This window comes from Stegostoma tigrinum, chromosome 16, assembly GCF_030684315.1.
Source record: "Stegostoma tigrinum isolate sSteTig4 chromosome 16, sSteTig4.hap1, whole genome shotgun sequence".
Taxonomy (NCBI): domain Eukaryota; kingdom Metazoa; phylum Chordata; class Chondrichthyes; order Orectolobiformes; family Stegostomatidae; genus Stegostoma; species Stegostoma tigrinum.
In genome coordinates, this window is record NC_081369.1 from 32,518,162 (window position 1) to 32,544,155 (window position 25,994).

A 25,994-nucleotide genomic window follows, 5' to 3' on the forward strand; every position below is an offset into this window, starting at 1 on the left:
GGAGCTGGATCAGTGTCAAAGACTCTCCATGTGTAAGTAAAGGGTAACTTGGAGACAGGACACCAGCCTCTATGGTTAGTTCAGGTTTCAACAAGAGGACACATTTATCCTTTAATTTCAGAATCATCTCAAAACATGCAGTATTTAATCATTAAACTGACATATTTACATAATTTCCCATGACTACTTTTTGCAGTGAGTCAGAAGAAATTATGTATCACTTAGTGTTTGTTGTAACAATTTGAAAGATGTTATAGTTGTCACCTGGAATGGGAGTAGTTAAACAAATGCATGTTCTGGGCACATTTAAAGCACAGTTTTCTCTGGCTGCACTTAAGCCAGAAAGGAAATTCAGTGTGCATCATTTTATACATGAGATTTCCACCTTGACTTTCCTTTCTGTATTGCATCCAAACAAGTACAAGTGTAAAATAAAAAAAAGAGGCACGTCATTCCTCCCTGTGGATGAAGAAAGAACTGCAGGATAAAACAGCTTTTACAAAACGGTCAGAAATAGTAAAAACTGCTGATGCTGCAGTCAAAGATAACACAATGTGCAGCTGGAGGAATACAGCAGGCCAGGTAGCCCATTTCTGAAGAGGGGTCTGGGTCCAAAATGTCAACTTGCCTACTCCTTTTTTACAAAATGGTCTTTCATTCCAATGTCCTGGTGTTTGACTCTTTTATTCACTGAAGAACTGAAGCTTTTTGAGCCTTACCCTTAGAATCCTTTGATGTCTTTCTCGTTTAGGATTCTGGTGAATAGCATATCAAATGATGAAAAGGAAAGACTGAAAAGTGCCAATTGCAAAAACCCAAATATTCGACTGAATTAATTTCAGAAAATTAAGCACATGGGTATGTATCTTGTACAAGTGTACAGCTAAAGATGGAAGTTCCTTCTATTTGTTTATGTTATGAGTACAAAATGTTTGGTGAGCATATCAGCCGTGAAAAATTTAATTCTTCTATTTGTGTTCTTGTCAGGATTGTAAAAGCAACATGAAGGGGAATTTTATTAGATCTTTAGACATAGGATTGGATGCAAAGGATTGACACTTGGCAGGTCAATTTCAGTGCCTCTCACCCTTTCTAGGGGCACCTTGAGTGTGCTGATGGTAACCTAGCAAGTAGTAGAGGGAGCCAATTGACGCCATTAAGTAATTAGCAAAGATTTTCCAAGGGCAATGGAATCTTTCAGTCGCACATGGAATCCTGCCTTGTGCTTGCCAGTTGTTCACAGGGACTGCTGGCTACCATTCCAGTCTTATGATTAAATTCACCTTCCCCCCTGCCACCCTGACAACAATCCCGGGGCACCCTCTTAATTGAATATCTCTAGAAAGATATTCTAGATATCGCCAGCAGTCCCTGCTGGTAAGAAACATAAGTTTGGTTGTTATTGTATAGATTCCAGACCGGTGTACTTTAAGACATTATGTGACATTATAACATGTGACATTCCAAAATAAATGTATCCACTTCACCTCTAACATAGTGCAATGAAGTCAATGTACTGTGTTCAGTCAGTCAGCTATGTGTATGTAAGATATATAACATAATTAAGCACAAAACCCAGATTGTGTTTAAGTGTGTGATATGCTAACAATTTAAATAGTTAATGTCCTTGATAAACTTCAAGATACCTATCTTATCTAGACTCTCTCTTTTTAAAATAGGACGATCACAAATGGTCCAATTTTTAACAATGGGTCTTCATAGCTGCAGTACTAAAATAATATTCAGCAAAATACAAACAAACAGGGAAAAGCAACAGTTTTCTACGCTAATAAGGTCATACCTGTGCCCAGACATCAGTTGATTCCACCATTTTGCTTTTGGGATACAAAGCAAAAACTAAAATAGGACTGCATGATGTCACAGCTCTCTCTTTTTGGAAATGCCATCTAAAGGCACAAGCCTGCTGTTTGGAAAGCAACAACGAGAAAAAAAGAAACCAATGACAGACAAAAAATGCCCTATATTGCAATTTGAATTCTTATACCGTCAGTTTTAAAGAACATCGTAAAGATGGATTATCACTCCATTGCCAATTTATTAGAATTTCGGTTATTTGAAGAAAGAATCAATCTTTACTTTCTGGACTAACAAATAATTGATAAAGAATAATAGACAGTCAAACTTTTTATTGCTTTCTGTAGCGCACAAATATCCCCTAAATACTGAATTCAGAGCCATTTTGTGCTCTGAGGCCATCTCCAGTTGTGGATTGAGACTATTGGATGCAAACTGGATAGATTTGAGTCTGTTTCTTGCGTGACAATAACCTAATTTCCTATGCTTAGAGATCCTTGGAAGAGCGCAGTGACTTCCAAGTGTCATAGGCGCCCTCTGTAACCAGGCAAATGCCTTGAATGCTTAAAATTAAGGTCCCAGTGCTAGTTTTGAACCCTGATGCAAAATGGTTGTCAGCAACACACTGTCTGCATAATCAACTGTTCTGGATCTTTAATGTCTAATTTAGGGCTGCTCAATGGATTAGGAACTATCCACAAAAACAGGGGAAGATTATTTTCTTTCTGGATTGAAACTAGGTGAAGCAGCAATTGTCCTGTTCCCAGAGAAATTCTCTATGTTGGTGCTGCTTCAGATTCAGTACTTCTTTCTCTGCCTTGTCTCAACAAATCAGCTCCCCAACTGCTAGGGCCAGCCTAATTAAAATTTTGAACTCTCCAACCCATAAGCTGCATGAGCTACCCAACTACTGTCTGCAGCTTGTTGCTGATGCCCCAGGGACAATTTTGATCAATTCTCATTTCTTCATCTATTTCAAATAAAAACTGACATTGAGCAATTTAGCCTTATAGCCAGCAGAGATAGAAGTCTTGTTCAGATTGTGTTTCAGCTTAGCCAAAAATGGCATGAACTGCGAAATATTGCATGCATACTTGTACAATATATTTCAAGGTATATCAAAGGTGTGCAAACATTTGAGGCAAAAATACAATTCAATTACTAGATGTGACTCTTGTGTTTTTGCAAATAAGACTTGGAGTGTAAAAGAAAGATCATTCTCTGACACTGATTCTGGACAGAGCCTATGATTAGCTGGGTAGCCTAAAAGGTATATATAGTCACACACTGATGCAGCCTGGCTGTGCTATATGAATGCATGCCAGAAGCTTTGTGTGTAGACTCTGTTCAGGTCACTGTGGTGGGTCAACAAAACACATGTTATTCTATTCTGTATTGATAGGCAATGTTCATTGTTGTAAAGTAAAAATAATTGTTCTAAAATACAAACAGAAAGTACCGGAAACTCTCTGTTGGCCTGGCAACATCAGTGAATGCAGCAACAGAATTAACATTTTGGGTCCGATCTAACACGTCACAGGAAAAGTGCACTCAGACTCAAAAAGTTACCCCTGTTTCTCACTCCATACTTGCTGCCAATCCAGCTTAGTGTCTGCAGTGCTTTGTGTTTTTGTTTCAAATTTCCATCATTCTCAATATCTTGCTTTTGTTTTAGTGATATTTGTTCCCTCCATTGCTGAAACTTTTAATTTCTTGCCTTAAATCATGCTTAGGAGCTATGTGGCAAAAGAAAAGTATATTTCATTAGGACACCAAATTCAGCATTTTTCTGGAATGAACAGGGCTAATAATGAACTCTGCTCAGCTGTTCCAGGATCAGCAATGTTATACAATGTGATATATTCCTGACTGTCTCCAGTGGAAAATAGATGGATACCAGAAATCAACATCGACAAGCTGAAGAACTTTGATGACACTGAGCACTTTCCATGATGTGACTCTTGTTTAAGAAAGTGCAACTACTGTTGAAAATGAACTGTCTAAATCACAGGCTTATAAAAGGGGATATGTTTATGTTATTAATGCCTACGTTTGTTGGTGCCAGCTTAAGGTATATTCCCGAAACTATCCATCATAAACACTCAGCGCAGACAGCACCCTCCAATTGAAATGCCTTGAGGTGAAAGTTTAAGCTTTATTTCTTATTTATTTTATTTAGGAAAAGATATGTATACAATTCTTTGGACTTTCGCACTTTGGAAAAAAGAATACAGGCATGGACTATTTTCTAAATGGTGAGAAAATTCGCAAATCAGAAGTACAAAGGGATCTGGGAGTGTTGGTCCAGGATTCTGTAAAGGTTAACTTGCAGATAGAGTCCGTGATTAAGAAAGCGAATGTAATGTTGTCATTTATCTCAAGAGGGTTGGAATATAAAAGCAGCGATGTGCTTTTGAGGCTTTATAAAGCTCTAGTTAGGCCCCATTTAGAATACTGTGTCCAATTTTGGGCCCCACACATCAGGAAGGACATACTAGCCCTGGAGCGTGTCCAGCGGAGATTCACATGGATGCTCCCTGGAATGGTCGGTTTAACGTATGATGAATGGCTAAGGATCCTGGGATTGTACTCAGTAGAGTTTAGAAGGTTGAGGGGCGATCTAATAGAAACTTACAAGATAATGTATGGCTTAGAAGGGGTGGACACTAGGAAGTTGTTTCCGTTAGGCGAGGAGCCTAGGACCCGTGGGCACAGCCTTAAAATTAGAGGGGGTAAATTTAAAACTGAAATGAGAGACATTTCTTCAGCCAGGAAGTGGTGGGCTTGTGGAAATCATTGCCACGGAGTGCAGTGGAGGCCGGGACGTTGGATGCCTTCAAGGCAGAGATCGACAAATTCTTGATCTCGCAAGGAATCAAGGGCTACGGGGAGAGTGCAGGGAAGTGGAGTTGAAATACCCATCAGCCATGATTTAAATGGAAGAGTGGACTTGATTGGCCGAATGACCTTACTTCCACTCCTATGTCTTATGGTCTTATGGTCTTCTTTGGATGTGACACATACCATCCTTCATCTGACTTTGGAGGATGTTTATTGTGGGACAGCACGAACATATGGGCTAGACAAGTTTCCTTTGCTGAGGGAGATAATGAATGCTAATCTAACAACAGCAAGGATAAAAAATTCCATTCTTCTAAATGTTGCTTTTAACACCTTTTTAAAAGCAAATGAAATGTACAAATAATTTTTTTTAAAATGTACAATTTCATTTTGATTTGAAGTCTTTTACTAAGTATTATTTTTTGATGAGTTTCAAAACTTTGAGTAGTGCTACTCGCATATAAAATTCCAATGTAGCTCTTCTCCATTCCTCTCTGCACTGTTCTAGTGCAAATGTTACACTGTCAGTATTAACACAGTGCAGAAAATAATCTAATAGATTTATTTTGCGTGTTTTTCTAACCGCAGCGATATAATTTAAATCCTGTATGTTTCTAATTAATATGAATTCAGAGGTTCTAAGGGTGCTTCTTTGCTGTCCACACCATTTTTCTGAATACAGTGAATCAGAGCTTATTTAAACCTCGGCGCAGAGCACATGCTTTCAATCAACACTTGAATACATGTATTTCCTATGATGGAGCTCTGTAGTAATCGGATGAAGAAGAAACCTATCCAATTTGCTGTGGCTGGTCTTGGTACAGTGAGACTCCTACAATTAACAGAATTTACACGAACCAGAATCTGAGCCAGGACCTGATTGTCCTGTCCTGGGTGCTTTGTACTACTTTATATGAACCAAATCTCTGCTGAGGGAATTCCACATTAACAATCTCATGATATAAGGGCTGCAAGAATGTTTCATTACTATTACATTGTACAACAGTGATATTGTATCCAACTTGTGTTCTGTGATCAAAAATAAATACAATCATTTTGAGTTTATATTTAGGGAAAATGTCACTTTTCTGCAATGTCAGACCAACTGATCATCAACCCACATTATTGGGATAAAAATTTTCCAGTCCAAACCATAGCCTTTGAAGAGTGCACACGCAGTTTAACTGAGTGAAATTGGAGAGTCGTTCTCATGGTACACTCTGCTCCTGAAGTTATTATTATGTGCCAAGAAATTCTTGTTTGAGGTAATATTTAGAATACTATAGCCCAGAAATGGTCAAGTCTGCTTTTACCCAGATGATCTATCTCATTTATTCTCTCTCCTTAATCCCTCACTTGCCCTTCTTTTACTCTTACATAGTTTTTACATGTTTAAAATAAAGTTTTATCACTAATCAAAGAAATCAGCAATGGTGTTAGTTGGAACTATTTTACAGCAGAGTAGAGCCCTACCTTTTGCCTACAAATGAGAAACAATTTTGCTTTCCAGATATTTGGTTAGTAAAAATTTTGCCGAGTTCAACTAAATATGGAAGTGATTATCATCACACCTTTACAGGGATATTTAAGCAACTGTTGGATAGCTACATAGATGATAGTAAAATGTAGGGTATGCAGAGTAGTTTGATCTTCAAGTAAGATAATAGGGCAGTACAACATTGTGGGCCGAAGGGCCTGTACTGTGCTATACTGTTCAATGTTCCATGTTCTTGTTCTGTATTTTTACACTGACACTTATAGTTGTGGGGACTACATTACCCCCAGATGAAGCTCACTGCAAAGTATTCGACATTAAGGACTTCTGAACACTTGAATTTCAGGATAACTGTTAACACAGGGAAACTTCCCTTTTTGCTAGGTTAAAAATCCAATTTTTAGAAATTTGGGCAGAATGTTACAATCTCTGGTGAGATGTGTTTCTAAGCATGTGGGTCCTTCCAAATTCAGTACCTGCATTTCACTTCCCCTACCTGCCTGGACCCTACCTGGTTAAGGTAGTTAAGGTGGCAGGCAAAGCTTCAGATGGCTAGCTCTCACATCAATCAAGCTCATGTCGCTGCTCACCTAGCTATAACCTTTCACCTGGTAGGAGGAGGTTGGTGACTGACAGGAAGCCCAACAGGATACAGAGAGATACAGACAGGAGATAGACAGTGGTGGAGGATTGGTTCTCAGACAACGTCAGGCATAAGCTTCCAGTACCTTTCACTGATAGGTCTTTTCTGCCTGAGTTTTCCACTAGATCCAATTAAAACCGGCAAGGTATGCCTTCATTCCCTCTCTGACTCAGGCCATAACAATTCTGACAATCCAGATTTCTCAAGACTTTTGTAAACAATGCTGCATATGTAATAGTCAGCACTAGTAAAACTGACCCTGTGGGGAATCTTATTTCCACTCCCCATCACAGAAGACCTGTGCTTGGAGAATTCCAATTCTCTTCTCCGTGCCTCACAGCAGTGACTTCTGTGTGTCCTGTGAGAGGTGCTATAAACCTCAACCCAACCATAAGACCATAAGATATGAGCATGATTAGGCCATTCAGCCCATCAGGTCTGCTTTGTCATTCGATCATGGTTGATATGTTGCCCAACCCAGTTCTTCTGCCTTGTCTCCATAACCTTTGATCCCTTTACTAATCTGGAAACCTATCTACCTCTGTCTTAAAAGACTTTCAATGATTTGGCCTCCACAGCTTTTCCTGTCAGTGAGTTCCACAGATTAGCTCCCCCCCCCACCAAACGGCCGAAGAAATTCCTCCTCCTCTCATTTATAAAGAGTCATCCCTTCACTCTGAGGCTGTTCCCTCGTGTCCCGGTGTCTCCAACTCATGGAAACATCTCCACATCCATTCTATCCAGTCCTCTCAGTATTCTGTGAGTTTCAATGAGATACCTCCTCATCCTTCTAAACTCTGTCAAACAGACCCAGAGTCCTCAATCACCCATCCTTTTCAGTGGGCTTGTATATGAGTTACTCTTCCCTTCTCATTGCTCATCACCCATTAAACCTGAAGTCACACAAGCGCTTCTCCAGACTGGTGTGTTTATCAATTCAATTTCCACCTTTTCAGAGTGATAGGTTGTACTTTCAATTAAGCACATATTTTAACATAAGCGTTTTGCAAAGTTCAGCATTCATAATAATATAGTTGTAAAAACTGAAAGCTGAAGGAGATTGATTCTTCTGATTTGTAATCAGGAATTGATGGCCAATAAAGTTACTGTCTGTTTGATCTCAGAAGCTGAGAATAATGCATGCAACACGTTTGCTTAGCAGGTCTGCATGGTTCATTTTCACAGCTCATCATCAGAGGTATGCTACAGGCTAACTAAGAGAAATATCATGGGCGATCTCCTCCATTACAGTGTTATTTGATGTGCTATTTTGAAATCATTGTTAATCCACCTGTTTTAAAAGTTCCCATTTACTTTGACTTATGGATAACAGGTTGGAATGATTAAAATGCATCTAACCAGAATTACCCAGTTGTGCTTGAAAATCCAGATTTTGTAGATCTAAGGCCAAGTGCTTGATATTACAATGTCCAGTTAGGTTAGGATGTACTTGGCCAATTCAGAAACCTCTTTCATTCCCATGAACATCACGGGAATGAAAGAGGTCTCTGACCCGGCCAAATTCTTGCTGCAATCCTGATTTCAGAAGTATTGCCCCAAGCCTGGCACCCACCATTTTCACAGGACATTTCAGTGGTGTCATGTGGTTCACAAAAGCAGCTCCACAAGTAAAAACCTACAACCTGGTACAGTTTTTGGTAGAGTGACATGAAAAGTGTAATTTCTATGATTTGGTCATTCAGCAAAGGTCTAAAGGTATGGGAGCCATTTGGAGAGGTCCACTTTTGGCAGAGATCAGAGGTCTTTGGAAGAGATCAGTTGCCATTAAAATTTTGATGTAGCTGTTCACATAAGGGCTGTCATTATAGGAATAATGTATTATCACAGAGGCAGGTAAGTTTGTAGGTTGATTGACAGTTCCAAGTATTTGCTATCTGTCTGTGAACAAAAATGTGCATTTTCATAAACGATTAAGGACTTGAAGGAAACAGTTGGTTTCATAAGGGATTAAATAATTGGAGGAGTGTAAACACATCGAATAGGTATTGAATCAGTGACTGTTTGAGTTTAATAAAGTCTTCAATGGATGCTTATACTTTTAATTCATCATGATTCCTGAGGACTGCCCAGGATGGGTACTGGGTGAATTAGTATGGAGGGTATCAGGGCAAAGAGTGAAAGGTTATGTTCCCTGTAATTCTTCCTTTTGCTGCATAGATGTCTGAGGTCCAAGTGCAGCAACAGATTCTGGAACTAGATGTCAATGCATCCACAAGCTAATCAGCAAGCTCGGACCCTCTGAGCAGCTTAGAGGGAACATGGATGACGGGGGTGCAGTGGATGTCTCAGTTGGTATTAAGTTGCCTTAGGATATAGAAAGCCATGAGGTGGGTAGAGTGGCATAGGTTTGCGTGGAGGGTATGAGGGGCCATGGTGAGTTGGAAAAGAACATGGATGTGACATAGGGAATTTGTAGGGTTTAAGGGGGTGTATTGGGTGAGACTATCTTTAATTCCACCGTATTTAACACTGCTTGGGACAAAATCCCCAAGCACCAAGACAGGTCTTTTTAACCGCTGTAGCTGCTGCCCAATGCTCTCAGGATCAATGAGCCCAACTCTCTGTTAACACCTCCATCCCAAAAAGAAAATGCAAAGATTTGGGAGACATTCTCCCGAGTCTAATTGGAGAGGCTGGAAATTCGTCTCATCTCTGTTCTCCCAGTTTGCGACCAAAAATTTGGCATTTAGTGTGACTAAAAATTGGTAGTGAACCTGCTGCTATCTCAGATTGAAGAAATAAAACTGGATTTAGTTAGTTTGAGTTGTTCTACACTAAACTAATGCAAGCAACGTGAGTGAACAAGATATTATGGTAGCAAATGAAAGGGAACATGGCATCTGCTGAAAACCATTTCAAACTCGATTTTTGAGAGAAATAAATAGGAGTGCAATTACATCTCCTTTTTATTTTTACAAGTACAACATGACTATCAAAGCCATCAAAAAATTACAATCATAATATGACCACAGTATAGCCAGCTTTCCATTTAGGTCCTCTCTCAGTCTTTCATTTTTCTTGACATTTTCACTTCTGTTTTGTCTTCCTTAACGGTATTTGGTCTATTTTCTACTTCTTCACAGTATGAGAAAACTAGAGATGGAACTGTCATTTTAGACCAGAACATCAAAATATTTTGAGGGAATGTGGCTTTTATCCCCACTCATTTTACCATAATTGGGCTTTGATCATAAATTTAGCTTATAAAAATATGGTGTGGCCTTCAATGAGGTGCCACTTGGCCTACTGGAGCTTTTAACCATCTGTTGTTGAGATTTCCTCAGGAAATGTTTTTCTTCTAAACTTGAATACTTAATTATTGTAATGTCACAATGACCACATGGTAAGTCAGTGATTTGTGCTTATATGTAGTTTGAGGCCTCACTTGCTGAATTTTAACTTTTGAAATGCTGAAAATCAGCAAATGAAATTGAATCTTAAACCCATGCAAATTGTTCGTGTCAAATTTGTTTTTCACTCAGGTATCTGTGATTTGCCTGTAGATATTAGTCAGTTAAAACTCAATGTTCTGACATTATATTTAGAATTAGAATATTTCATTTTTGTTATTATCTCAATCAAGATAAAGGAATCCTGCTCACAGCTTTGGACTTTGACTGATTTTGGGGAGGAGCCATTACGTGTACAGTGATTATGAAACTTGGGCAATGTAAAGGAGACTTTGGGAAGAACAATAGGAAATTTTAGCTGTTTTGGAAATACAACTGTGTTTTTTTTCAGCATTTAACCTTTAATGTGCCTTAGTTCTCTTTTTAAAGGTACAGTCAACTTTATTTCAAATCTCATGTCTGTAAAGCACATGAGATAATACTTTCACTGTGTCTCAATATACATGACGGTGATAAATCAAATCAAGTCACTGAACATGTGCTTTCATGATCCTGGCAGAATCCTAGATGAACTGTTCTTGGCAAATTAAATCAACATTTACTGTTCTCTGCAACTCTGTGGATTTAACCAACAAGCAAGAGGAAGAGAGGGTAGGGCTAGGTAATAAAGTATAAATCCAGTTTTGTACTTCCTTCCTTCCGTCCGGAAGCACTTTAACAAAAATACACCAGTAACTCAAACATTATTCAAATTGATCATAATGCTGTTTGGAGTGGTATCAACAGCAATATCAGCAACTGTCAGGATTCTTTCAACAGAAAACAGGTGCGTGCTTTTCAATATATTTTAGTTCAAGCTGTGTTAACTGAATAGTGCTAAAATTAGACAGTCACTCAATATTTCAGTTTGGTTACTGGCTAAGCCCTACATAGTTTAAAGGCTTGACTGAGCCAGCATTAATAGAATTTTGACTGATGCATTAAAATTATCTGAAAGAGAAATAGCCCTGGCGCATTAAAAATAACAATGCCCTTTGAACAAACACTGCAGTGTGGAACTAAAGATCAGCCTGGATGCCCTAAGTCTTTTTCACATCAAATAAAAGAACAGTAGAAAAGAAGATTGATTGCCGTGTCTTGTAAGTATCTACAAAGAAGTGTCTTGGTTAAATGTTTTCATGCGGTGTAGGAAAATACTTTGAATGCAGAACTAGAGATTATTTTGTTTAAAACATAATAGCAGAGCTATTCTTCCAATAGCTGAATTGATTTTCATTTAAAAGGACTAGCTATAAGGGGACAAAGTAATGGAGTATTGTTCAAATATGGGCTCTGCACTTTCGTAAAGATATTACAGCCTTAAAGAGGCTGTAGAAAACGTTTATGAGAATGTGCCCAGAGATGAGAAACTTAAACTACACCAATAGATTGTTGGAACTAGGATTCCATAGAAAGGATAAGTTTTTGAGAGGGGATTTGGTGGAGGTGGATCTGCAGAGAGATTGAAAGAAACTTCCCTAAGGCAGACGTCAAGAATTGGGAACACCGATTAAAGGTGGTTCGGAAAGGAACCAACACTATCACGAGAAAAGGCCATTTTACACAGGGAATAACTGGAATTTAAAATACATTGTCTGACATTGTGGTAGAGTTGGATCTCATCCTAACTTCCAAGGAGGAATTGAGTAATCACCTAAAGAGAAAATATTTGCAGGTGACGGAATATGTTTATGGAGTGCAATTCAGTGATCTTCTCCTTCCAAGAGCTAGCAGAGTGAGGAGGAGCCAGATGGCCATGATTTTATGATGTTGTTAAAGTGAATCTATTGCGGTATTTGCTCATAGCCATTTTCCTGCACTCTTAAGCTCAAATATTATTCTGCTGTAACTGCTGATAATGGTGCGGTGAGGGTGACAATGCAGTGACCTGGGAAATGATCACACCTTCATTCTACCTCCTGATTCATGTTCACCATCAGAAGAAAGAATGATGACTCTCAGAATAGTAGCGTGAATTAAAGCCAGGTCAGTTACAGGAATAGAGGGGTTGAAAGTCAGATTAAGATTGAGAAAAGAAACAAACATACTGTAAGAAAAAATAAAGCAAACATTTCAATTTGCCAAAAACACACAGAAGAATTTATTACATGGAGGAATCAGATGCAAGAGGGCTGAAAAAGGTGTTTGACAATACGTTAACAATTACTCTATTGTTTGGAGGATAATTATGCTGTTAGGTTTCTGTGGTGAGTTTAGTGGGGAATTAATTATAAAATCCAGCAAATTCTTTAAATATCCTCACCACATATTTCTCAACCTCTGGACTTGCTGACCAACTTTCACATTAATAACAGTGTGCATTGTGAATTTGGTGTTATTCTTCCAACACTGAGTCGGAGTTATAGCAGAGGAGTGGGAGACGCCCTAAGGAAATGTACACTTTATGGGTTTTAAAATGAGTACAAATAGTAGTTACAGAAATAAATCAGAAAATTGTGGGCTAATTGCAAGGTTAGAAATGCTTTAATTTTAATTATCAAAGAAATTTCAGAATCATTTGCATTTCCATGCACACCTTCCTTAAAACTACCTTCTGTTTGTTTATAAGATAACAAGGTATCGAGCTGGATGAACACAGCAGGCCAAGCAGCATCAGAGGAGCAGGAAAGCTTTTAAGATGTTTTGGGTCTAGACCCTTCTTCAGAAATGAGGGAAGAGAAGGGGGTTCTGAAATAAATAGGGAGAGGGGGGAGGCAGATAGAAGATGGATGGAGAAGATAGGTGGAGAGGAGACAGACAGGTCAAAGAGGCGGAGATGGAGCTGGTAAAGGTGTGTGTGGGTGGGGAGGTAGGGAGGAGATAGGTCAGGCCAGGGTAGACAGGTCAAGGGGGTGGGATGACGCTTGTAGGTAGGAGATGGGGGTGGTGCTTGAGGTGGGAGTAGGGGATAGGTGTGAGGAATGACAGGTTAGGGAGACAAGGACAAGCTGGGCTGGTTTTGGGATGCAGTGGGGGAGAGGAGATTTTGAAACTTGTAAAGTCCACATTGATACCATTGGGCTGCAGGGTTCCCAAGCGGAATATGAGTTGCTGTTCCTGCAACCTTCAGGTGGCATCGTTGTGGCACTGCAGGAGGCCCATGATGGACATGTCATCTAAGAAATGGGAGGAGGAATTGAAATGGGAGGTGCAGTTGTTTATTGCGAACTGAGCGTAGGTGTTCCGAAAAGTGGTCCCCAAGCCTCGCTTGGTTTCTCCGATGTAGAGGAAGCCACACCATGTACAGCGGATACAGAATACCACGTTAGCAGATGTACAGGTGAACCTCTGCTTGATGTGGAAAGTCTTCTTGGGGCCTGGGATGGGGCTGAGGGAGGTGGTGTGGGGGCAGATGTAGTACTTCCTGCGGTTGCAGGGGAAAGTGCTGGGTGTGGTGGGGCTGGAGGTGAGAGTGGAGTGGACAAGGGAGTCACGGAGAGAGTGGTCTCTCCGGAAGGCAGATAAGGGTGGGTAGGGAAAAATGCCTTTGGTGATGGGGTCAGATTGCGGATGGCGGATGCATCGGAGGATGACGTGTTGGATCTGGAGGTTGGTGGGGTGGTATGCGGGGACGAGGGACATACTGTTTTTTGTTGTTATTGCGGGGAGGGTGTGTGAGGGATGATTTGCGGGAAATGCGCGAGGCACTGTCAAGGGCGTTCTCGACCATTTTTTGTTTTAAGATGTTTCGGGCCTAGGCCCTTCAGAAATGGGGGAGAGGAAGGGGGTTCTGTAATAAATAGGGAGAGAGGTTTTCTGAAATAAATAGGGAGAGACTTGTTCGCATGTGCCTGGCACCATTTTTGTTATTTATTTTTCTTCCACTCCATCACAGACCTTCACTTTTGTTTTTTCTTCTATCAGGACTACAGCAGGTTTGTCCTCAGAGTGGTCTGTGAACTGTGAATTTGAATAGATCATTTATAGATGCCTTTTTGCTTACAAATCTTTCAATTTTAAAATTGACTAGCAGCACAGCTTCAACCAAGTTAAACAGTTAGTTACGTAAAAAAGCGGTAGTTATTTCCTAAAATGCAGAAACATAGATATAAAGAGTTACATAAGAAGACAAATATAAGATCTGTCACTAGTATCATTTCAGGCTCAATTTGTTTGAAGTGAAGGGGTTGAAAACCTGAAGTCAGATTCAAAAGCTTCTGTGGTTAAGTAGTTGGAATTTTCTTGTTTTGCTTTTAAAGGGAGTCTCAGTTAATGCAGTAGCTTCAGGCTCCTTGAGTGAGGAAAATCCTGTTTTCATTGGTTTTACTGGCATGATACTTGAAAACTACTTGGAGTTCCTTTCAGCAGTGTAAAGAGATTTTCTGGGTGCATTCTCCATGTAGTTCCTGCAGAAAAAGAGAAAACCCAACTCTCAAATACTGTTGAGTTAGAACTGGTGATTGCAGATATAATGACTCCTTCAGAAAGCTTTTGATCACAGTCCAGCAAAATGGATACAGACATTAAACTTCATTAATCAGTGTTCCACTGAGCAAAGTCAATAATGCTGGAACTCCCTTACCTTGAACTTCCTTGTGCTGTCTTTCCCATCTTCTGTACAATACAATGCAAGTTTCTGATTCTTCATACCTCTTGAAGTTTCAATAGACATCTTGAAATTCCTTGAATTGTCCATGACCCTTTGACACTTGGCGATTGACACTTAGTCTATCTTATCTTGGCTGCTCTAAACCAACAAAAAAAATCATGTCATCTTTGGAACTCATTTTGTAAGCACCTTTGCTCATTTCAAAGACATTCTTTTCAAATGTATAATTATACAGTCATGTTGCCTATCTTCCCTGCTTTCCCCAGCTTTGTATTTGCCTTAAACCTATCATACCTTTAACTTTTTTTCAATTCGAATGAAAGATCGTAGTTAACTCCATTTCTTTCTCTCCAGCTGGTGCCTGATCAGTATTGATATTTTTGTTTTAATTAAAATCAGCCACTGTCTTATCTACCAATGTCCTCATCAATTAAGCCATACTCCATTACAGCATGTTTGCCACAGCTGGTTCTGCTATTTGCCGAAACACAGTGAAGTCCTGTTTTCACAATGTAGACGAGGGCCTGACTCATTTTAACAGTTGGCCATGAAGAGAAATATTGTGATTTTCCTGCTAGACAAACACAGTGGGAAGAGGATCAGGGTCAAGTCACAAGCTTAGTTTTACTTTACTTGAGCTTTCTTCCTTTTTTATTTGTTGGATCAGATGAATTGGATTACCTCTCCAGGCCCCACAAAGAAACATTTGATACCTGCATAACAAACAATCTCCTTCACTCCTTTAAGATCATCCTTAAACTATTTGTTACCAGATATGGTTTCTTCTAACCCTGATTTCTCAATTTCCTGTTCACCTACTCAATGCTCCACGCCTCCAACAACTCTATCTCACCACCAGCTTCACTGTCTCGAGACTGCCAGGTAGGAACTTGAATTAGTTATGATTTCCCCTACTTAAGTGTTGAAATGACAAATGTAATTGTCTCTGGTCCCCATCCTAATTGTAATACAGTGTGGGGCTGGAGGAACACAGCAGGCCACACAGCATCACAGCAGCAGGAAAGTTGGCATTTTGGGTCGGGACACTTCTTCAGAAAATTTGCTTTCATTCTCACAAGATGGTCCCTGATCTACTTACCATTCTCAGATTTCCTTCAAAAAATATTTCTGAAGAAGGATCCCGATCTGAAATGGCAGCTTTACTGCTTTTCTGATGCTGCCTACCCTGCTGTGTTCCCCCAGCTCCACATTGTGTGATCTCAGACTCCAGCATCGGCAGTTCTTACTATCCCATCCTAATTGTGTTGCCTTTCTATCAATTAAAATAAGCGTCTCCGTCTTTTTTTCAAATTGCTCCATGGTCTCGCCCTCTCCAACATCTTAAATCTTCTTTAGTTCTAGAATCCTCTGTCAAGAGTCATAGAAACAGACCCTTCGGCCCAACCAGTCCATGCTGAATAATGTACGAATTAAAGCAGTCCCACTTGCCTGCTCCTGGCTCATTTCCCTCCGAACCTTTCCTATTCATGTACTTATCCAAATGTCTTTTAAATGTTGTAATAGTTATTGTACCTACATCCACCACTTCAGGAAGTTCATTCCACACACGAACCACTGTGTATAAAATTTGCCACCATGTCTTTTTTTAAATTTTTCTTCTCTCACCTTACAAATGTGCTGGTTATCTTGAAATCCCCCATCCTTGGGAAAGGGCACCTACCATTAACCCTTTATATACTCCTCATGATTTTCTAAACCTTATTTAAAGGCACTTCTCAAACTTCTATGCTTCAGTGAAAAAAAGTCCCAGCCTATTCAGCCTTTCCTTATAACTCAAACCTTCCATACCCAGCAACATCCTGGTAAATCTCTTCAGAGCCGTCTCTAGCCTAATAATGTTCTTCCTATAACAGTGCAACCAGAACTGGACACGGTACTCCAGAAGAGGCCTCACCAATGTCCTGTATAATCTCAACATGACTTACCAACTCCTATATTTAAAGGACTAAGCTATGAGGGCAAGCATGCTAAATGTCTTTTTGGCCACCATGTCTATATGTCCTGCAATCTTCAAAGAATTATGTTTCTGAACCCCTAGGTCCCTCTGTTCTATACTATTACCCAAGACTCTACCATTAATTGTATAAGTCTTGCCCCTGTTTGTCCTGCCAAAATGTATTTTTGTGTTTTTACATCTTTCTTCTCCAACTAGCTTTAACCAAACACATCTTCAACTATTGTGGCACAAGGATCCAGAATTCCATTCCTAAATACCTGTGCCACATCAATGCTCTCTCATCCTTTAAAACCATCCTTCACTTTACCTCCCTTTGAGTGCAAATTCCTAGTGAGCCCAAGATTAATGATTCTTTATCTTTTAGTTCCTCCTACTCACAGACACAGTCTTAATTACATACCCCAGTTAAATTAGGTGTGATATTCAAAAATTAGTGCAAGATCCTTGTTTTTTTATTTTACTTTGGATTGCTTTGTAAGATGTTGGAGCAGCATATAATTACAAGATTCGTATGCATTTCTTAATTTGCATACTTGTGGCTACACATCCATCTGGGTCAGTTGGTAAAATTTTGAATCATTAATAGTTGATTATGCCCAGACTTTAATTGGACTCTATTAACTCAATCTCTATAGTAAAGATTAATTTAGCATCCAGAGCATGTGAATTGTGCAGTAGGTAAATGTGCAAATATTGTACGCTGTGCTGAATAGACCAAGAAAATTTCAGATTTCATTCCTAATCCATTCTAAATTGGCCAATCTCATGCAACAGTATGAGGAGTTAAACCTGCCTCTGTTTTTCCCCAGTAAGGAGGGAATGCATTCTTGTTATAGTTACTATCAGTGAGTAGCCACCCAAGATTTCATCAACATTTCGAACAAAATATCAAGGCTGTCAAGAAATTTCCAACTGCAATAAAGTAAACACATGATACTATTAAACTAAGTGAACATACTTAAATTTTTAAAAAATTAGATCTGCTCTGTTGAGTTAACCTGATCAGAATCATTTTGCTACATGTTAATAAATACTCCAATGTAATATATACAAGGTGAAATATCACATTACTTCAGGAAATCAAAATCGATGTTCAAACTGAAAGTTAGATTCTCAATTAAGGCGCGTCAAGTTTGTATAACTGGTTTGACTTAAAGTATGCATACCATAACTGGAGTAACCAGCTTAGCAAAGTTATTATCATGTACTATCAGGCTCCTGTGGCACACACAAAATAATAATGTTAGACCTGCTGATTATTTCTCAAAAAACTGAATTACAGTAACTAGAAGCCTTTACGACTCTACTCCCAAAACGATAAGTGTGGGAGATACTTATTAGAACAACCAAATAGTCGATTGTAATAGCTGACAGCGGGGACCATAGGTAAGAGTTAAAACCTTCTTTTCTACAAAAAGAGGAAACACATGTTTTAACAATTTGTGAATTTTAAAAGTTTGATTGTGCACCCACAAAGCCCCTTCCAACATCTCACTAAGTTAAAGTTAATTTATTAATACAATTTTTCTGTTGTTGTTCAATTGTTGTCCACGTAAAGTTAATTCATAGAAAATACAAAGCAAGTTCTTTTCTCTATCATATATTTTACAATATCTACACTTACAGAAGTATTTCTTTTAGTATGAAAAATACAAATTGCTTTAATTAAGACTTGGCACACTTAAATATTTACGCATGAGAATATGTAAATACCAACGTTTTCCAACCTGTTTTGTGGATATCAAGTGAATAAAGTGTGCAGTGTTATGTATTTCACACGTTTCAATGGTTAGCCTTTCAGTGAAATCAATACAGTGCAGCATCAAAGGCGTACGAAAACTCAGACAGCAACTTACTAAATGCAATATTTAATTGTGAATGGTCACTAGATGTTGTTCTCTAATTATTTTTTCGTCAAATGCGGGTGCCACTATCTAGGCCAGCATTTATTACCTCTCCCTAATTCTCCTTGAGTTGGGGGTGATAAACCACCTTCCTGAATAGTTCACTCCTTCTGCTGTTGGAATATTCAGTTCTGTTTAGAAAGGAAGTTTAAGGATTTGACATAATGATGATGAACGAAAGCTGTATTGTTCGAAGTGAAGGTGTTATGTGATTGGGGGGAGCTTTCAGGTGGTAGTGTTCCAAGCTTCGGCTGCCCTTATCCTTGTAGAGATCACAGGCTTGGGAGGTGTTGTTGACTAAACACTGGTGAGTTGCTGTTCTGCAGAAATAGTATATTGCTGTTTTTGGGCACTGCTAGTAGAATAGGTGCATGTTTAGGTTGATAGTAGGGGATCAATTTGTTCTTTAATAATGGTGAACATTGATCGTGTGCTTGATTTTTTCAATTAGAGATTACAGTTATGCATTTACAACAAGCGTTACTTGTGTCATGACAATGGATCACAACCCTGATTTACTATGAACATATTTAAATCCTAGTTCCAAAATGTGTCTTTTGAAAGAGGTTGACTGTGGATAAAAGAGAAACTGTGGATGGAAATTTAATACTATCTGTCAGGAACTCATGGAATGTCACACCTGTAGAATGTCAAGGACACCTCAAGCACAGAGAGATTAACTAATAAGGAAGGGATAATAAGATTGCTTACTGTCTTTCCTCTCTGAATGGAAAGTCACCTTTTATACATATTGTGATGTTTAGCCCTCCCAGGAATATACAAAAAGAGTTAAAAACTGATGGGCGTGAGTGTATTAATGGACAAAAGTGTTGCTGAACTCAGCTAGAGATCGTAAGAACTGCCGATGCTGGAATCTGAGATAATGCAGTGAGGAGTGGGAGGAACACAGCTGGCCAGGCAACATCAGAGGAGCACAAAAGCTGACATTTCGGGTCGGGACCCTTCTTCAGAAAAAGAAGCGTCCCGACCTGAAACACCAACTTTCCTGGTCCTCTGATGCTGCCTGGACTGCTGTCTTCCTCTATCTCCATATTGTGTTATATCAGTGAACTCAGGATTTAGTCTGTTGTATGGTCTGATGAAGGGTCTAGGCCCGAAACGTCAGCTTTTGTGCTCCTGAGATGCTGCTTGGCCTGCTGTGTTCATCCAGCCTCACATTTTATTATCTCAGGATTTAGTCTACTAGGTTGGGTTCAAGTGCTAAGTCACAGGTGATGAAACCAAACCCCGCCCCTCACCACATTGCAAGTAAAAGGGTTCCCTTATTCTGTGTGCTAGAAGCCAACTAGTCTCCATGTCAATCAGAAAGTATCAGGACAAGGAAGATTCCCTCACCTTGTATATTGACTGCCCACCATAATTGAGACAAGATAGGACAAAGAGATATTAAAATAATCTGCATAAGTTAAAAAATCCCAAGATCAGATGTTCAACTAATGCCATTCCACTATCTATTGTTTATGAATGGTCCAAGGAGACTGACTTATATATTTTTTAGTTTTATTTTTGTGAACTCATACTCTATTCCTAATCTGTGTATATGTGTATTGTGTACTTTTTATGTTTAGTAACTTATGATCTCAGTCTTTTGTTAACTCAAGAAAGCCTTGTTAAACTTTCTCCTTTCAAAACATACATTTTTCCTGGAAAAAGTCATGCTACAAAGGATGGACCCTTCTTAAATTAACCTCATTCTAAATGGGAAGGTGTGTGAATAAAAAGGAGTCAGTTCATCCCCAATTACCCAGGAACTTGGGATATCTGTCCAGAACTGTAATGGATTGTGAAACCTTGTCCAGGTTCTGGTCTCACTTGCTTGGATGCTTTGTCACTCTGTTGAATTAAGTATCTGGCTGCTGATCAAGCATTTACAGAAGAATTAATTAAAACTACCAGTTGGTGAAAGCTGTATTGCAAGGGGTCACTAATCTACAGTAAGAGAGAACAAAACAATACCATTTGCAAATAGATCACTGGCAGGCAAAATACCTTAAAAATGGGAGACTAGAGTGTGTGATGACTAATAAATTAACGCAATGAAGCAAACCCAAGGCCATTTTATTTTCTCTCCCTTGGATACTGATGATGTTGGTTGCAGTTGTGACCTATTGATGCCCCGGCAGGAGTGAACTAATGTATCAAGGGCTGGATTTGATATTTCCTTAACATTTTTAAAAGCAATTGTTAGGTTCTCTTTTAAAAAGTAGCTCAGGACATAACAAGCGCTATTTTATACAGTTGATACTGCAATGAAAACAATTTCTGCTTTAAACATTGTTTTCATTGTGCAGGCAATCTTTACGTGGCAGCATGAATTGTTCATGGGCACTCCCACAAAATATGCAAACACTAACAGATGTCAGATAAGCAAAAATGCATTCCATAGTTCAGTAACTCTGCAAGTAATTAATTTTCCATTATCAGTCAGGCACCGGCTGTGACTCAAGGCTGTGACTCTTACCTTTGAGTCAGACTTGAGTTCGTAAACTGGACTGGCACATTAGTACTGAGAGAGTGTTGAAGAGCCAAATTTGAGTGGAATGCCATCTTTTAAACTAATGATCACAATGTTAGAGAACAAGTCAAGATCTGGTATTAGGACATTTTCTGAGATACGGGAATAGTGTCAAGTGCTGGTAAGAGAGGAAACTTAGAAAGGATGCACAGATAGAGTCAGACACTGAATGATGGAAAGTCTGACAAAGATGGACTCAATAATTGAGATATTTAGAGGGAGTGCCGTAGGGATTGAATAAGTGTCAGTAATAACATATTTATCGAAGGAATAAGAATGTGCAGGAGTGTAAATGAAGATAACACTGCACGAATTTTACAAGTTCAAAGAAAATATATTTTACACTGAAGTATCATTCAGACATTACTTAAATAATGCTACCAACTGAATTTTGCAAATAATTATTTGTATTTAATGTACTGTATGAAGTGATTACTTTTGAATACCCAATGTTCTTGTCCTGATTACTAATGACTATATTTGAAACTCTCGTAACTTATGCAATTTCCCTAAGCCAAAGAGAACACTTCTAAGAAAAAAATAAAAAGTTAACTATTTTGTATACTGAATGATTCGATAAGTTCAACATCGCATTCAAAGCATTTACATTCTCAACACATTTTGATCTAAACAATGTATTTTTCCAAAATGCAGCAATGATCTCTTGGTATTTGTAGAAAATGCTTTTGAAGAGACTTAGTACACTAGGACTAAAGTGTCAGGAAATGATTTAGCTCACATATCAAGACACCAACCCTAGCTAGCCCGCCAAAAAGTAAGCAGATGAAGTTGAAGTACTATTCTGGGTGAAAGGAAAGTTAAAGAACTAGTTGAGTCTTGATAGTTCAACAGAAATGAACTGTGGATTAAAACCAATAGGCTTGCATCGCCTACTGATGCTAGACAATTAATGCGTCAGACCAGTTTTTTAAAATTTATAAATACTTGACAGAATGAATCCAATCAGAATGCTTGCTGGATAAATGTTCAGCCCTTTTATATCATAATACAATGTTATGCCGATAAAATTCGCAAAATTAATTCAGGACTAATCACCCTACTCCCTTTCTTAAACGATAGGAAGAACTTTGACAGAAGGATCGGTGAGCAGGATGGTGGACCACCTAATGAACACGGAGATCAATACACAACGAATAGCTGCAGTCGAAAATTGCTTTGGAGCAACAGGTCAGCCTCTGGTCATGCATGGGCGAGTACTTGTAGGTGAAGGATTATTGACAAAAGTCTGTCGCAAGAAGCCAAAACCCCGAATGTTTTTCCTATTTAATGACATCCTGGTATATGGAAGTATTATCATCCCCAAGAAAAAGTACACCAGTCAACAGATAATACCACTGGAGGATGTCAATGTTGAAGATCTTGCAGATAATGACAGTCTGAAAAATCAATGGATGATAAAAACCTCACGAAAATCATTCATAGTGTGTGCTGCAACCCGGTCTGAAAAAGAAGACTGGATAAAGCACATTAACAATTGTGTTAAAAAACTGCTGGAAAAGACAGGAAGGGCGCCACCTACTGAACATGCAGCCCCTTGGATACCAGACAAGATGACAGAAATCTGCATGCGGTGCACTCAAAAGAAGTTCAACACTTTAATTCGCAGGCACCACTGTCGGAACTGTGGCTTTGTGGTGTGTTATTCTTGTTCAAAGCACAAGTTTCTTATGCCTAAGCTGTCATCAAAGCCTTTAAGGGTATGCACATTGTGTTACAATAAATTGATGGAAGAGAAGGGTAAAATCTCAACATTAGACCAAAAAGCAGATGAGATCACTGATCTGAATGGTGATGAAGATGATGACAAATCCAGTGATGAGGAGAAGCAAGAGCTGGGACAGGATCCATTATTTTCAACAGATCTCTCTTGGTCCTCTTTCCACACTTAGTCATATACGCAAGTCAACTAACTCAACAATTACATTATGAAGTGAAAACAGGTCTCTTTCAAGCAATTTTCAGAGAAATGAGACACTAATTTTACTTCACACTAACAAATATAAAGTGCTTATTTTGCTTTGCAATGCAGTATACTTTTTTTTCTGTTGTTTTGCATACAAACTAGATTTGACAGATTTGCCATTGCATAAGGGTACTTACGCAATTTATATTTCAGGGGCAGAGTTTGATGCTCACTCCCAAGGCGTGTTTTGAGGCAGGGGTCATTTAATTGAATGGAAAGTTCCCACATGGAGATGTCTCTGACTTCCCACCTCTGCCCTGATTATTTCCAGAGAAGATGAGTGGGAAAGCTGTCTAAGCTTTCCTACCCAAATGCCAATTGAAGTCATTATGTGGCCAATTAATACCCAGTTAATTGTCTTATCCTGCTGCCACATATTCAAAGAACCAAGGGCAATCCAATTTCTATACAACAAGCCCAAATGACAAAACCTATTGTATTTTCCTGGAAACTCCCATACGGGACTTTATCACGCAGGCACTCAGTGCCTGATGAAGGGACCTGGCAATAGATAGGGAGGCAGTATGGTGCTTTTGAAAGCCATCCCACTGTTTTTTTCTACGAAGCCCATTCATACGTGGTCCATTGATCCTACTTCTGCAATTCTCGTTTCACTTCTATCTTGTGTCTCATGTTAATTTTCGCCTCAAATATGTGCATGACAGGCAACCCCAAGTTGGTCCCCAGTAACTTTAATGATAATAAAAGAATTGCTGACCTTAGTTGGTTGGAAACTCTCAGGTTGGGTAGAACTTCCACCTCTGGGGTAGGCTCTGCCAGATTGATTTCTGCCTTATAGCTACATAACACTTACACCGTAGGTATATACGCTATTGTGATTAATCCTGAATGTCACATTCCATGAAGATTTCTGGTTCAGTTCCTGATTAATTAATTAGCTAATCTCAGCTTTGGGGATGGTCAAAGTTTGAGAATTTGTGTCCAAACCTCTGATAAGGGAAAAGAAAATTAACAGAGATTTCCACTCTTAATCAAATGAGGTTGAAATTAGACTTGAGTTTGAGGGTAGTCAAGATCGGGTATTCTCTGTGCTTACATGTGAATATTTGTTCCTCAGCTCCCGGGCCACCAAATGTGCTTCAGGTTTAACTATCCACCTCTGACAAGAAAGAACAGGTGGACAAATGAATAAATATTGAACCAATTCACATCAAAACACCATGTTCCACAACAGTCCCTAAACAAATAGACTTAGAGCTTTTCAATATATTGCTTCTGGAAAGCTTGATATAAATCTTGTGTCATGTAGCATTTGCAATTTGTAACACAGTCAAGTAACTCTGTTATGCTTAATCGATTTCTGAAGAAGTGCAATTGTATGTCTACATTTAGAAATTAATCATTTAACAAATCCTTCAAATCACCCAAAATTATCCTAAAGATCTGCCGTCTTTGATGAAACAAGAAACAATTAAATACAGCATGTGATTTGATTCTGATTTAATTAAACTTGAGGAAACTTGGAGCGGTGCGTGAGGCAAAAGCAATGGCATCAGAAAGAACAAGGTGTAGGGCTGGATGAACACAGCAGGCCAAGCAGCGTCTTAGGAGCAGGAAAGCTGACCTGATGAAGGGTCTAGGCCCGAAACGTCAGTTTTCCTGCTCCTAAGATGCTGCTTGGCCTGTGATAATGGGAACTGCAGATGCTGGAGAATCCAAGGTAACAAAGTGTGGAGCTGGATGAATACAGCAGGCCAAGCAGCATCTCAGGAGCACAAAAGCTGACGTTTCGGGCCTAGACCCTTCATCAGAGAGCGCCGAAGGGTTGGCCTAGGCCTGAAACATCAGTTTTTGTGCTCCTGAGTTGCTGCTTGGCCTGCTATGTTCATCCAGCTCCACACTTTGTTATGCTGCTTGGCCTGCTGTGTTAATCCAGCTCTACACCTTGTTACCTTGGATTCTCCAGCATCTGCAGTTCCTATTATCTCTGGCATCAGAGTGAAGTTGGATGTGGGGTGATTGCGTTCCAATTTCCAATTTATTTGTGTGGAAAGCTCTGTTTTTACTAAACAAAACAAGCCTTTTAGATTTAAATTATTATCCTCAACAGTTTGCGTAATTGTCTTACATGCCTACTTTCGTATATATTCAACTTACCTTATTTTTGTTGAATCATAGCTTAAGAACTGTATCACAGATTGGAGAAGACTTTTTGGTTTTGAGAAACTCTGAAATTATCCCATAATGTAGTTCCTACGTTATAATGATTGAGCTAATGCATATAAGGCAAATGTAAAGCCTAGATTACTGAAATGCATTCAGAAGACAAAGACGATGAAACAATAGTAAGAGCTCAAAATCATTGGGGTATGGGCATAACGGGATGATACAAGGTTTTTACTGACACACATTGTGCCAACTTAGAAGGAAGACATATTAAGAATGTGGTTGGAAAAATAAACGAGATCAAAGGAAGGTAAAGGGGAGGAAGAATCCAGAGGGCTGTTTATATCCATGCACTGTTAAAACTTGTGATTTTGACACTAGAAACTGTTTTTGTCATAAAAGATCAAATAAGACTTCAGACTAGAACAACTTTGAGACACGTGTGACAGAGTGAAGATTAGGAAGAATCCTTCCCTCTGAGCCATAGTTCCAATTTCAGGTTTCACTCCATGACAAGGAAGGTGCTTTTGTAACAAGGCCATAGAGGTTAATTATCAACCTACTAACGTGTAGAACAAGTGGTAAGAGCTTCCTAGTCTCCTGGTCAGCTAGAACTGTTGTGATAGTTGCAACTCAACACCTCTCCACATTAAAAATCCACTGGCTATATTGCAACACAACCATCTTCTTCGTTTTGATGGCCTACTGCAAA

General features: G+C 39.1%; 1 protein-coding gene across 4 annotated transcripts; it reads left to right on the forward strand.

Annotated features, from left to right (window-relative positions):
* The first annotated feature begins 762 nt into the window (after positions 1-762).
* On the forward strand, positions 763-24,715 carry plekhf1 (pleckstrin homology domain containing, family F (with FYVE domain) member 1). Of its 4 annotated transcripts, XM_048546572.1 has the most exons (3): positions 10,566-10,991; positions 11,217-11,304; positions 22,252-24,715. In XM_048546572.1, exon 3 carries the CDS (start codon positions 22,284-22,286, stop codon positions 23,079-23,081), a length of 798 nt encoding a protein of 265 aa, XP_048402529.1. In that variant the 5' UTR covers positions 10,566-10,991; positions 11,217-11,304; positions 22,252-22,283; the 3' UTR covers positions 23,082-24,715. The 4 variants fall into 4 exon arrangements, with proteins under 4 accessions (XP_059507536.1, XP_048402529.1, XP_048402527.1 ...); XM_059651553.1 differs by lacking the exons at positions 10,566-10,991; positions 11,217-11,304 and adding an exon at positions 763-858; XM_048546570.1 differs by lacking the exon at positions 11,217-11,304.
* Positions 24,716-25,994: the final 1,279 nt, after the last annotated feature.